The sequence below is a fragment of the Balaenoptera borealis genome (assembly GCF_965194805.1).
Source record: "Balaenoptera borealis genome assembly, chromosome: 4".
NCBI lineage: Eukaryota > Metazoa > Chordata > Mammalia > Artiodactyla > Balaenopteridae > Balaenoptera > Balaenoptera borealis.
Window position 1 is genome coordinate 76,930,813 of NC_138861.1, and position 12,402 is coordinate 76,943,214.

The following is a 12,402-nucleotide window of genomic DNA, read 5'->3' on the forward strand; positions in this document are numbered from 1 at the left end:
ATGCACTCTTTGAGGCATCAATGGGGTTTCTAAAGTACTGAATCACTCAGAACAAAGTTGGGTTTATTGCAAATGCCAACTTTCTTGATCAAAATCCACTCTTCCTGGCTTATGACACGCCTACATCTTTCTGAAGCAGGTTCCATTCAATAGTTTCCTTCTCATGAAAAACTTAAAATACAACATACCATGTTTTTTAAAATGTCTACGGAATTAAGGGAGGCATATAGCTTAGTGTTACTTGCCTATGAAAGAGATTTTGAAAGCTGATTATCCTCCAGAGGCCTGTTCAAATAAAACCTTAATTTCCCAAAGTTGCCTACATTAGCTTACAGTAATATCTAACAAATATTAGAACTTTAGTGTTTAAAGCGATCTATGGTGGGGTGGGGGGAAACCTAAGGGACTGCTTAGTCCAACTCCCTCACCTGTTAATGAGGAGACAGAGCCCAAGGAGATGAAATGAAAGGACCAAAGTGACTCTCCCCGGATCAGCGCCGTGTTCAGAACCCAGCTCTCGACCCCACGCTCACTTCCTGTCACGTCCCGGTCTCTGTCTTTTGAGGTGGGATCTGGTAAATCAAAATATAATGAGAAATCATAAAGCAATCTTTTCAAAAGGAGAAACTAGATTTTCTCTTTTAACCCCTGGCCACTTCCCAGTCCCCTGTTGCCCTAAGTTTCTGTCTGGTTCTCTCTGATGCTTATGAACCAGAAAACCGACCAGAATTATGTGACTGAGACAGAGGGGAGTATAAGTCCCGAGGTGAAATTCACCCAAGATGTGGTGTCTGCATTGAGTACTTGTCACATCTCATTCATCCACACGTTGTTTCATCAAAGGAACATTGACTGAGCACCCATTATGTGCAACGCGGCAAGTAAGTCCCGAATCCCTGCAAATTACAGAGGAAAACAAAATGATCTCCCTGACCTTGAGATGCTCTCAGTCTAGTACTGAAGACAGGTAAATAAACAACCTGCAGTCCGGGTGCTGTCATGAAAGGATGTCCAACTTCTCTGGGGGTCAGAGGAGCCAAAGGAGGGAAGGGCATTCTGGACAGAGGGTGCTGCACAGAGGTTATAATTGGGCAGTTTTGGAGAATGGCTCGGTCCTTCCCAGTAGCTAGAGCTGTACTTCTGAAACTTCAATATGCATGCAGATCACCTGGGGTTCTTGTTCAAATGCAGATTCTGATTCTGTAGGTCAGGAGTGAGCTCTGAAGTTCTGCATTGCTAACGAGTTCCCAGGTGATGTCAGCGTGCTGTGGCCCTCCCCACCCTCTTTGAGTAGCAAGGAGCTACAGAGCAGATGAAGTAGGGAAAGAGGTAGGAGCCGGTTAGTAAAGTATTTTGAAGGTCATGCTCTAGAATTTGGATTCTCTCCGGAAAGTCACAGGAGTAACAAATAGACTTGAATAACCTGCAACTGATGTCGGCTTTCTAAGTTTATTGGAAGCTCAATAAGGCATTTCCTCCGGGAAGTTTTCTCACCCTTCCCTGGGCGGAGCGTCACGTGCATACCTTAATTTAGAGCCAATCACACTATAAGGTAATTCTGAGCCACCCATCTATCAAATTCACTTGATTCTAAGCACTAAAAGGACAGTAATGTCCTTTTCAGTGTTGAAGCCTCAAGACTGAATGCATCTAACACCTGCCACTGTATCTGACTCATAGGGGTTTGTCCATAAACTGTGATCCTATGATATTCTTGCTCTAGATCAGTGGTTTTCAAATGTTCACATACATAAAAATGACGGAAGTCTTGTTAAGACAGAAATTGCTGGATCCCACTCTCAGAGTTTGTGATGCAGTAATTCTGGGCTGGAGCCCTAGAGTTTGTGCTTTAACATGTTCACAGGTGATGCAGATGCAGCTGTGATTACTTCCTACCAAGCAGTGTTAACAAATGAGATAAAGTAAATTAATGGCTTAAAAGCATGGACCCTAAGCTGTGGAATCTTGGGGAATTAGTTAACCTCGCCAGGCCTCAGAATGCTCACCATAAAATGAAGGTGGTAATTATAACACCTATCCCCTAGGGCCAATGTGAGGATTCAACGAGCTAATATATATATAACACCGGGGAATTGCTGATAAGTATTAATTGTTGTTGCTAAAAAACTCACCTCAATGGCTGATGGCACAGAGAGAATAATAAAACAGCTTCCTAACAAAGCTGCAATGTGTTTCTTTACAGGTAAACTTGGCAAATGTGAGCCTAATCGTTAATTTCTGAAATCTGTAGGAATATCATAGCCCCTGTTGCATTTTTGTAAGCACCGTTTTAATATTTTTTAATCTGTGAAACACTAGCTGACTCCACATTTGTTAAAAAGTGGCTATAATAAAAAAGATAGACAATAACAAACAGTGGTGAAATTGGAACCTTCATACACTGCTGGTGGGAACGTAAAATGGTGCAAACACTTTGGAAAACAGTTTAACGGTTTAATAAGTTTTTCCTTAAAAAGTTTAACACAGTGTTACCATTTGACCCAGCAATTCCATTCCTAGGTATATACTCAGTAAGATTGAAAACATATGTTCTCACAAAAACTTTTACATGAATGTTCATAATAGCATTGTTCATAGTAGCCAAAATGTGGAAAGAACCCAAAGTCCCATCAACTGATGAATAGTTAAAATGTGGTATATATCCATACAAGGGAATAGCATTCAACCTTAAAAAGAAGTGACGTACTGATACGTGCTACAACATGGATAAAACTTGAAAACATTATGCTAAGTAAAAGAAGTCTGATACAGAAGGCCACATATAAATGAGTCCATTTATATAAAATGTCCAAAAGGGGCAAATCCATAGAGACAGAATGTAGGTTCGTAGCTGCTGGGGCTAGGGAAAGAAGAGAACTGGGAGTGACAGATAATGGTATGGAATTTCTTTGGGGGATGATGAAAATGTTTTGGAATTAGACTGCGGTGATAGAGAGTGGTGATAAACAGTCTTGTGATGATACTAAAGACCACTGAATTGTACCCTTAAAAAGATGAATTTCATTGTGTGAATTATATCTCAATGTAAAAAAATTACTTAAGACCCTGTAATCCTACTTGGTGAGAATAACATTTTCATCTTAGAGTTGCACTGTCCAGTAAGGCAGCCACTAGCCACGTGTGGCTCTTGAACTCTTGAAATGTGGCTAGTCCAAAGTGAGCTGTGCTGTAAGTGTAAAAAAATATACACTGCAATTCAAAGACTGTTTTTAAAAAAAGAATGTACATTATCTAAATACCTTTCTAATACTGAAGTGATACTATTTTGGATATATTTAGTTAAATAAAATATAGTGGTAAAATTTACTTATCTGTTTATTTTTACTTAAAATGTGGCCACTAGAAAATCTAAAATTCTGTTATGTGGCTCACATGATCCTTCTATTGGCCTGATCTGCCTCCAGGGTCCTCCTTAGTAGGTTTGAGTCTTTGTAGAGACACATGAAAGTGTTTGCATCTGGGGTTAGTGAATCTGAAGCTGGTCCTTTTCCTTTACATAAAGGGCTTTGTACCCAGCGCTTGATTAGCTCTCTTCCATTAGCATGACTCAACACATGTAAACAGGGCAATTCAATGGATGCTTCCAGTTTTTGTTCTTTGAGCAGAAGGCCACCTGCAAAAACAGAGCCTTGTTATCTCAAAGAGCAAGGTTCTGGACCATTATCTTAGAAAGTACTTCTTGTGTCTCTTGCTAATGAACTACACAGCAAGTCATCTGAAAAAAAATTTTAAGGCATAATTTCTTTCCTCCTCACAGTAATTTTTTTCCAAGGCTCAAGTCTGTGTCAAAGTTTTCTTAGCCTTGGCATAAATTTCTAGGTATCAGTGAAAATTGATCATAAAAATTCTTCTGGAAGGGAAAATTTGTTTTTTCCACATCTTTATTGGAGTATAAATTCTTTACAATGTTGTGTTAGTTTCTACTGTACAACAGTGAATCAGCTCTACGTGTACATATATCCCCACATCCCCTCCCTCTTGCATCTCCCTCCCACCCTCCCTATCCCACCCCTCCAGGTGGTCACAAAGCACCGAGCTGATCTCGCTGTGCTATGCGGCTGCTTCCCACTAGCTATCTATTTTACATCTGTTAGTGTATATATGTCCATGCCACTCTCTCACTTCGTCCCAGCTTACCCCTCCCCCTTCCCGTGTCCTCAAGTCCCTTCTCTATGTCTGTGTCTTTATTCCTACCCTGCCACTGGGTTCATCAGTACCGTTTTTTTTAAATTCCACATATATGCGTTAGCATACAGTATTTGTTTTTCTCTTTCTGACTTACTTCACTCTGTATGACAGATTCTAGGTCCATCCACCTGGGAAAATTGTTTTTAAATAAACTGAAGACAAGGATTTATTTGGTAGCAAAGTAGTTAAAGGCAAATTATTTGAATACTGTAGAAATGTCTATCAGTAAGGAAATTAAGTAGGTTGATTGCTTTTAAAAAATCAATATCTTTTTGTTATAAAAACAATATATGCTATTTTGAGAAATTTCAAAAACAATGAAAAGCAAAGAGAAGTAAATAACCAACAATTCCTAATCATACTACCAGAGATAATCATTGTTAATATATAGAGGCCTATCCTTCCAGGGACAGAAAGGTCAAAATAATCCTATATAGAGAAAATTGGCCCCAATTCTATTAACTGTTGGTCAAAAAATAGAACAGTTATTTTTCACCTAACAAAAATAATTCTACTGGCACTAAATTTTGAGACGATAAATCAGATTTTTACAAGTTTGTTTATAATATCCCTATGTTACAATTTACTAGGTGGACTTAACGTAATCCTTTAGCCTTTACTTCAATAAAACAAGAAAGATATTTACATTACACACATCAAAGATGTGGGTGGGCACGTCTCTCTACATTTTTCTCTTCTCTTCACCAACAAGGTTGTATAAAAATATTAACTGCTTCCCCATAGGCTCATGTATGTTGTGTAGTATCCACGTCATGAGGCAGAAGGATGGATTTTTCACTGGAGTTTTTATGGACCCACATTCAAGTGTTTCCCCAGCTGTGTTTTCAGCTTTGGGTTGCTAAGCTTCTTGAAAAGTAATCAGTTTTGATCATCTTAAATCCCAAAGTAAATTTTCTTTTCTGGAGATTACTCTAGTTGCTAACACAGGTTAGTCTGGGCTATTGAACCATCTTTTAGTGCCGTGACATCCAAACATGAAAGCTGTGGTTTTGCTTCGAGGTGAAAGGGAGATTTGAAATATGACTCTGATTCTTCCCTGCAAGAGGTGAGGTCTCAGAACTACTTTGCTCTTTTTTCAGTTGTATCTTGTCTTGTTCTTTGGCCATTTCATCGTATAAGTCTGCTCTCTTCAAAATAGTGTAAATGCCTTTAAAGCCAAGATTCTTATATGATGTTATTTTTTGTATTTGTTTATATGTTTTATAACTTTCTGTGTACACACACAGACACATACTCTCAGTAATACTTGTTTCTTGACTAATGAGAAATACAGTGATATTTAAAAGTTTTGGAGATTGTCATTTATAGGTGATTTCTTGTTAGATAACTTTTATAAATGACTATGTTTAATAGTCCGTAGTTTAAACCTTTCAGCTGTAACCATACAATTAGCCACGAAGAGTCAGAGTGTTTGCTAAGCACTAAAGCTCTGCCATGTAACCGTGCTAGCTTGGGCAGATAAATTAGCCCATCTGTGCCTCAGTTGCCTTATGGAAATGATAGATTACTAATTAACTGAATTAGTTACTTCATGTAAAGTGAATAGCGTGATGACTGGCATATTGATAAGGTGTCAATAAACATTAGCTGCCGCTTCTGCCACTAGTAGTACTATAATCAGTACACTCTTGACCAGTGAGATCAGTTCCTCCACAAGTGGAGAGAGGCTCTCTTCTTCCGTGCTGGAATCTTTGAGAGCTTTCTATGTGGAAAAGTGAGGCAACAAGGGAACATCTGCAGAGCTGGCCAGCTAAACCAAATCAACAACAAGTCGCTATTCGTTTTGTGACACATGCAGATATTAAGAAAATGAGATGAGGGCTTCCCTGGTGGCACAGTGGTTGAGAATCTGCCTGCCAATGCAGGGGACACGGGTTCGAGCCCTGGTCTGGGAAGATCCCACATGCCGCGGAGCAACTGGGCCCGTGAGCCACAACTACTGAGCCTGCGCGTCTGGAGCCTGTGCTCCGCAACAAGAGAGGCCGCGATAGTGAGAGGCCCGCGCACTGCGATGAAGAGTGGCCCCCGCTCGCTGCAACTAGAGAAAGCCCTCGCACAGAAACAAAGACCCAACACAGCGAAAAATAAATAAATAAATTAAAAAAAAAAAAAAAAGAAAATGAGATGAAAGCAGCAACAGGTGTCCCAGGAGACACTTAATTTGGTCAACATATGCTAACCTCCCACCAGCCATACGGTGCTATCCTGGGTATGGGATACTGAAGAGTAGATATAAGATGTAGTGCCTGCCTTTGCAATCTTCTATCTCCCAGGAGCTATTAAATACAAGATATTTAGGAGTTAGTTGTGTCCATGCAGAGAATGTGTTTTCCCAGATTTCTAGGAAAAAAATTAAAAAGGAGCCCTGTTATACATGAAACACTAGAATAGAGAAAGAAAAGACAGATACTCAATTAAAACATCCAAGCCACTCTATTAATCAGCTATTGCTGTATGATAAACCACTTCAAAACTCAGTGACTAAACCAACAACCGTTTATTATTTCTCATAATTCTGGGGGTTGGTTGAGCTACTTCTCTGTAGATTTTGCCTGGGATCACTCATGAGGCTGCCTTCAGCTGGAAGGTCCAAGATGGCCTCACTCCCATGTCTGGGAGTCGGTGCTGGCCATTCCTGAGAGCCTCCATTCTCTTCCAAAGGTCTCTCATTCACCAGTAGACTTGCCTGAGCTTCTTTACAGCATGGCCATCTCAGGGTTCCAGGAGGGCAAGAGTGGAAGCTGTAAAGTCCCTCAATGCCTAGGCTCTGAAACTCCCACGGCATGCCAAGGCCAGTGCAGGCAGAATCACAGGGGTGGAGAAATGGTCCCTAATTCTTATTGGGAGAAGCATATCATATGGCAAAGGGGTTGGACACAGCATCAGTTAACTAATTCTGCATTAACAAACCATCCCAAAAGTTATGGCTTAAAACTAATCTCCCACAGCCTATTCGCCTTCCTTTAACATGTGTCATTTTCTCTTTAGTGACATGTGTCATTATCCCTCCTGTTTCTGCGGTTAATCAGTTTGAAATGGCATGACAAAGCTAGGGTCAGTGACTTGAGGAAAAAAGAAAACTACATTTCTTTCTCACTCTCAGAGTTCAAAAGCAGATGAATGAATTGAGGAATAGCTCCAAAAGTCAACTTGGGATAAGATGAAGAGAGGACATGTTTCATTAAGAAGAGGAGCCAGATTCTGAGGGGGGGCCACACCCCTTGGGTCCTCCCTGCACCTGGAGCTTCCTTTGAAGTGAAGGAAATTGCTCCACCACAAGGAGGCGGAGGGAAGCAGGTGGATGTGAGCACGGACTGTGAAACTAGTAAACATTCTGTAAACACCGAGGGGGCGGTCAGCAGCGTGGGCTGACCAATGGTATCTCGAGTTCGTTTTCTTGTCTTCTTATATTTTACCTCATATTTGATCCTGAAGAAGTTCACAACTTAGACAACTTTAAAGTTCTTGGACTTATGACCTAAAGAGCAACAGGTCATTATCCAGGTACCTTCACCTTCTGGCTTCTCTGTTGCTGGGAGAGAAGAACCATGACCCGACCCCCCTAGAGAAGCTGCTCCAAATGGTGTGATTTGCTTTACTTACAAAGGTTAACCTGGGAGTCATTTCACAGAAGGAAGTATGGACAAGAAGGGACAGAGGTAGAAAGGCCAAAAGATATTCATTTCTAGAAAGAAGTTGGAGCCTTTCTGAGCGCTGTTTCTGAGATGAAACACTATGCCATGGGAAAGTAGGTCTTAGAATTAAGAATGGGAATCCCAGAATCAGAAATTCTTACCTGGGGAATGTTTTGGTACAGGGGTACAAATGGAATCGCAAATGTTCCTAGAAAGGAAGAAGTTATCTGGGAGGCAGAGCCCTTTGAACTGGCCGGGTGAGCTCTTTATGTCTGAACAATACACATTCATACATTTTCACAAATGCATGTATGTGATGGATTTAAACATAGGTACATGTGTGTGGTCATGTGTGGGTGGTCTTTTTGTTTGTTTTCCTTTTTTTTAGGCTTGGTGCCTACTCTTCTCTTACAAGCATATCAATTCCCAACCCACCACCTACCCAGATAACCCTTATTAATAATCTAATAAGTATCTTTCCTATTTTTACTGATGGCTATATAATCATATAAAGATGCACACATACACACACAGGTGCTTTCTGATCATTGTTTGTTTTACAAAATAGAAAAATATTACCCTTTTTTTTCTGCACTGTGCTTTACTCAGTCAACAATACCTTCTGAAATTCCTCCTGTCAATTAGCAGAACTCTATGTCATTCTTCTTGATGGCTGTGTTGTTCTATCATAGGCTATGCCATAGTTTATTCAGCCATTCCCTATTGCTTGAAACATTGTAGCTTTCACAGACAATTTGAAAAAAATAAAATAAAACAACTCCCTCCTTCCAAAAAAACACTTTATATGAACCCTTATATTCTAGTGACTTTATTTCTATTGGAGAGTTTCCCAGGAAAAAGATTTCTGGCCTAAAAAGTATATGTATTTTAAATTTGAAGTAGATATCGCCATACTGCTTCCCCAAGAGGCTGTAGCATTTTTCATTCTGACAATGAAAGTGATCCCTTTCCTACAACTCAGCCAGCAAGAGGTGTTTCATATCTTTTAAATTTTAGACAATTTGGTAGGTATAAAATGATATCTCATTGTTAATTTGCATTCCCCTCACTTTGGGTAAATTTGAGGATCTCTCCTTGTTTCTCAGACATTTGGATTTGCTTTTCTGTGAATTGCCCATTCACAGACTTTGTCCATTTTCCTACTGGTTTGTTCTTTTTTTTTTTTTTTTTTTAATATTTGTTTATTTATTTGGCTGCACCGAGTCTTAATTGCTGCATGAGGGATCTTCGGGATGTTCGTTGCGGCATTCAGGATCTTTTAGTTGCGGTATGCAGGATCTAGTTCCCTGACCAGGGATCCAACCTGGGCCCCCTGCATTGGGAGCATGGAGTCTTAACCACTGGACCACCAGGGAAGTCCCCTGGTTTGTTCTTGTTTCTCTTGTCAAATTATAATAAATATTTGTATATTATAAAAATTAAATATACTATGCACGATATGTATTTCTGCAAACCTACTATGGTCAATGATATTTTTATGATATCTTTGCTTTAAAAGTTATAATTTTAGAGTCAAATATGCCTATCTTTTCTCTTGTAGCTTTTGACTTCTCAGTTTTGATCAGGAAAGTTTTCCTGCACAATATAGTACATATAATCTACTAGATTTTCTCGCAAGAGCTTTGCTTTATCTTTATATTTTTACTCATATATTTGTACTATATCCTTGGATGTGCAATCAAACTGGGATCAAATAAGGTACTTATTTGAATACAGTGGCTTTCTACAGAGTTCTAATAACTGGTGAGGAAGTCTCTGCCCCATTTTTACTTTTCTAAAGTTACTTAGATTTTCTTTAGTATTTAATTTTTTTCTAGAAACTTTAAGATCACTTTATCCAATTGCCAAAAACAAACAACCAAAATACCCACCTTATTGTGAGTTTTCATGAAATCCATACACAATTTGAGGGAACATTTTTATGGCATTGAGTTTTCTCATCCAAGAATATGGCATGTCTTTCCATTTCTCCGTTTACATATTTTAGTATGATTTTGTTATTTCCTTTTTTTGTTATATCCAAATATTCCATAGGGGTTGATTTTAAATGATTTTTTTCCATTCCTATTTTATTGCTAGAGTAGAGAAAAGCTAATGATTTTTTTTTTTTTTTTTGGCATATTTTTGGATCCATCTACTTTACAAAATTCTCTGCTTAATTCTAGGGGATTTTTACTAGATGCCTTTGGGTTTTCTAGGTTTACAATCATATCATCTGCAAAAATAGATCATTTTTCCTCTTCCTTTCCAATGTTTTTTCCAGTTTTCAAATTTGTTGCCATAAAGTTTCAAATTATATTTTCTTTTAATATGTTTAGTCATTTTAATATCTGTTCTTTCTATTTCCTGATCTTTTATAGTTTTGCTTTTTCTCCTTTTAAAAAATTAGGTTGTTTATCAAATGTATAGATTTTTAATACAACAAGATTTTAAATTTATTTATGTATTCAACTACTTTTTTCCTTTCTATTATATTAATTTAAGATTTTACCTTTATAATCACTCTTTATTGTTCTTTTTCTCATTTCTTAGAATGTGGATTTAGTTTCTTTACTTCTCATATTTATTCTTTCACAAGGAAGGGCTTTTGGCTGTAAAATTTTTCTAGTATAATTTCATAGAGTCTTAGAGTATTTTACAAAGGTTGCCTTTTCATAGCTTTCAAGATGGTTGGTTATTTCCCTCTTGATTCTTCTTTAAGCCAAGTATTTTCTAAGTATTTCCTAATTTTCAAGTAGACAGTTTTTGGTCATCTTTTCATAATTTTTTTTCTTATTCATTGAATTAGGATCAGATAATATAACCTATAAAATCTTTATTTTTTGAATTTCAGAAGTTTTCTTTGTAGTCAGCTACATGATCAGTCTTTATAAATGTTCTGCAGGCATATAAAAAGTAATGAAAATTATCTTTATTTGAAATGTAGGGTTTTGTTCAATTATTGTATTGGGAAGCAGTATGGCACAGAGATTAAAAGCAAAGACTTTAGGGAAAATATGTTTATTTTCAATCTTGAACTTACCATGTGACCTTGACCACATCTGTAAGATGTAAATAATAGTATCTGCCTCATAGGGTCTTTGTGAGGATTAAATTATTTAATATTCATAAAGTACTTAGAACAGAAATAAGCACATACCAAATGCTATATAATTAATTGTTTGTAAACAAAAAGAATTAGTCAGTTCATATGTCCTTATTTCCTTCTTTCTCCAGAATTGTCCAATACAGTCAAAGAGATATATTGGGTTAGTATAAGTTTTTTGGTGTTTTTGAGGATGGCTCGTGTGTCAGAACATTATTCTGGTACTATTTTCTTTTAATATAAGTTTTAAATTATTAAAGTGATAGATTTTTAAATGTAATCCTTTTTTTCTTTAGATTTTCAATGCTCATTTTACTTCCTTGAATTTTTCTTATCTCCATTACTTTTTTTTTTTTTAACATTTGACCACACAAATTAGAATTTCTTTGCCCTTTAATAAACTTAGTCCCAATCTCATTCTTCCTTAACTAAGTTGCCTTTTCCTCCAAATAGTACATAAATAACCATTCTCATTATACTTTAGAATGCTGAATTTCCTTCAGAGCTGTTCAGGCAAATTAAGTAGCCTGTATAATCACAATGGATTACAGATGTGCTCCCAAAATGATGTTAAATGTACTGAGTTCCACAGTCCATTCATTCTTACAATTTCCAGTGCCATTCATTTTTTGTGTTAATCCAAGTTTCTGTCTCAAATCATGTTCCTTCTCCCTAAAGAAATCCCTTTAAGATTTCTTGTAGTTCATGTCTATTAGTAATAAATGATCTAGGTCTTTGTTTATCTGAAAAAGTCTGAGTTTCACTTCATATTTGCAAGGCTCTTTCACTGGGTGTAGAATTTGGGGTTGACAGTTTTTCCCTTCCAGCATTTTAAAGATGTTCCCCCATTGCCTTAGGCTTTATTCCTTTCTGACCAGAAGTCTGATCTTTCTTATCTTCCTTCCACAGGCCTGATCCATGAGGAAGCATTTCTCCCACCTTCTACCCTGCACCAGTCTTTCTCAGGAGGTCTGTGGAGAAGAGCCTCTGATTAGGTATGACTCCTCTTTTTACCTGCGACTCCCAGGGTGTCTATACTCTCATGATAGCCCAAACTTGACTTTAGAAATTTACTACAGATTTTAGCTGAATTTTTCTTACTTGCTTTCATGGCAGATCTGCCTTCTTCCCATGCTCTGCTTCAGATTAGCTAGTACTCATATTTTTTCCTTGGAAGTGCCTATCTTCTCTTAGATTTCAGGCTAGCTGGTTGCCCCACAACTTCAGATCACTAATGGGCCCCAGAAGAGTTATGATTTTGTAGATTATTCTACTTTTTCTTAGGGTGTGAGTGATGTTCTTTCCAGTTTTTTATTTTCTAAGAAGAATCCACCTACTTAGATTTTAAGTGTAGTTTTAAAACATTATTATATAATTTATAAATCTAGCAAAAAAAAAAATATATATATACACACACACATATATATAATC

The 12,402-nt window shown here is 37.6% G+C and overlaps 1 protein-coding gene across 2 annotated transcripts in view; it reads left to right on the top strand.

Moving 5' to 3' along the window:
* Positions 1-12,402, top strand: part of LNX1 (ligand of numb-protein X 1) — a 220,182-nt gene that overhangs the window by 44,684 nt on the left and 163,096 nt on the right. For both annotated transcript variants that reach the window (XM_082390558.1, XM_082390554.1), the window contains one exon: positions 11,881-11,966. In XM_082390558.1, coding sequence (XP_082246684.1) covers positions 11,890-11,966 — 77 coding nt within the window. In that variant the 5' untranslated portion in view covers positions 11,881-11,889. Of the gene's footprint in view, positions 1-11,880; positions 11,967-12,402 lie in introns of those variants that run through there.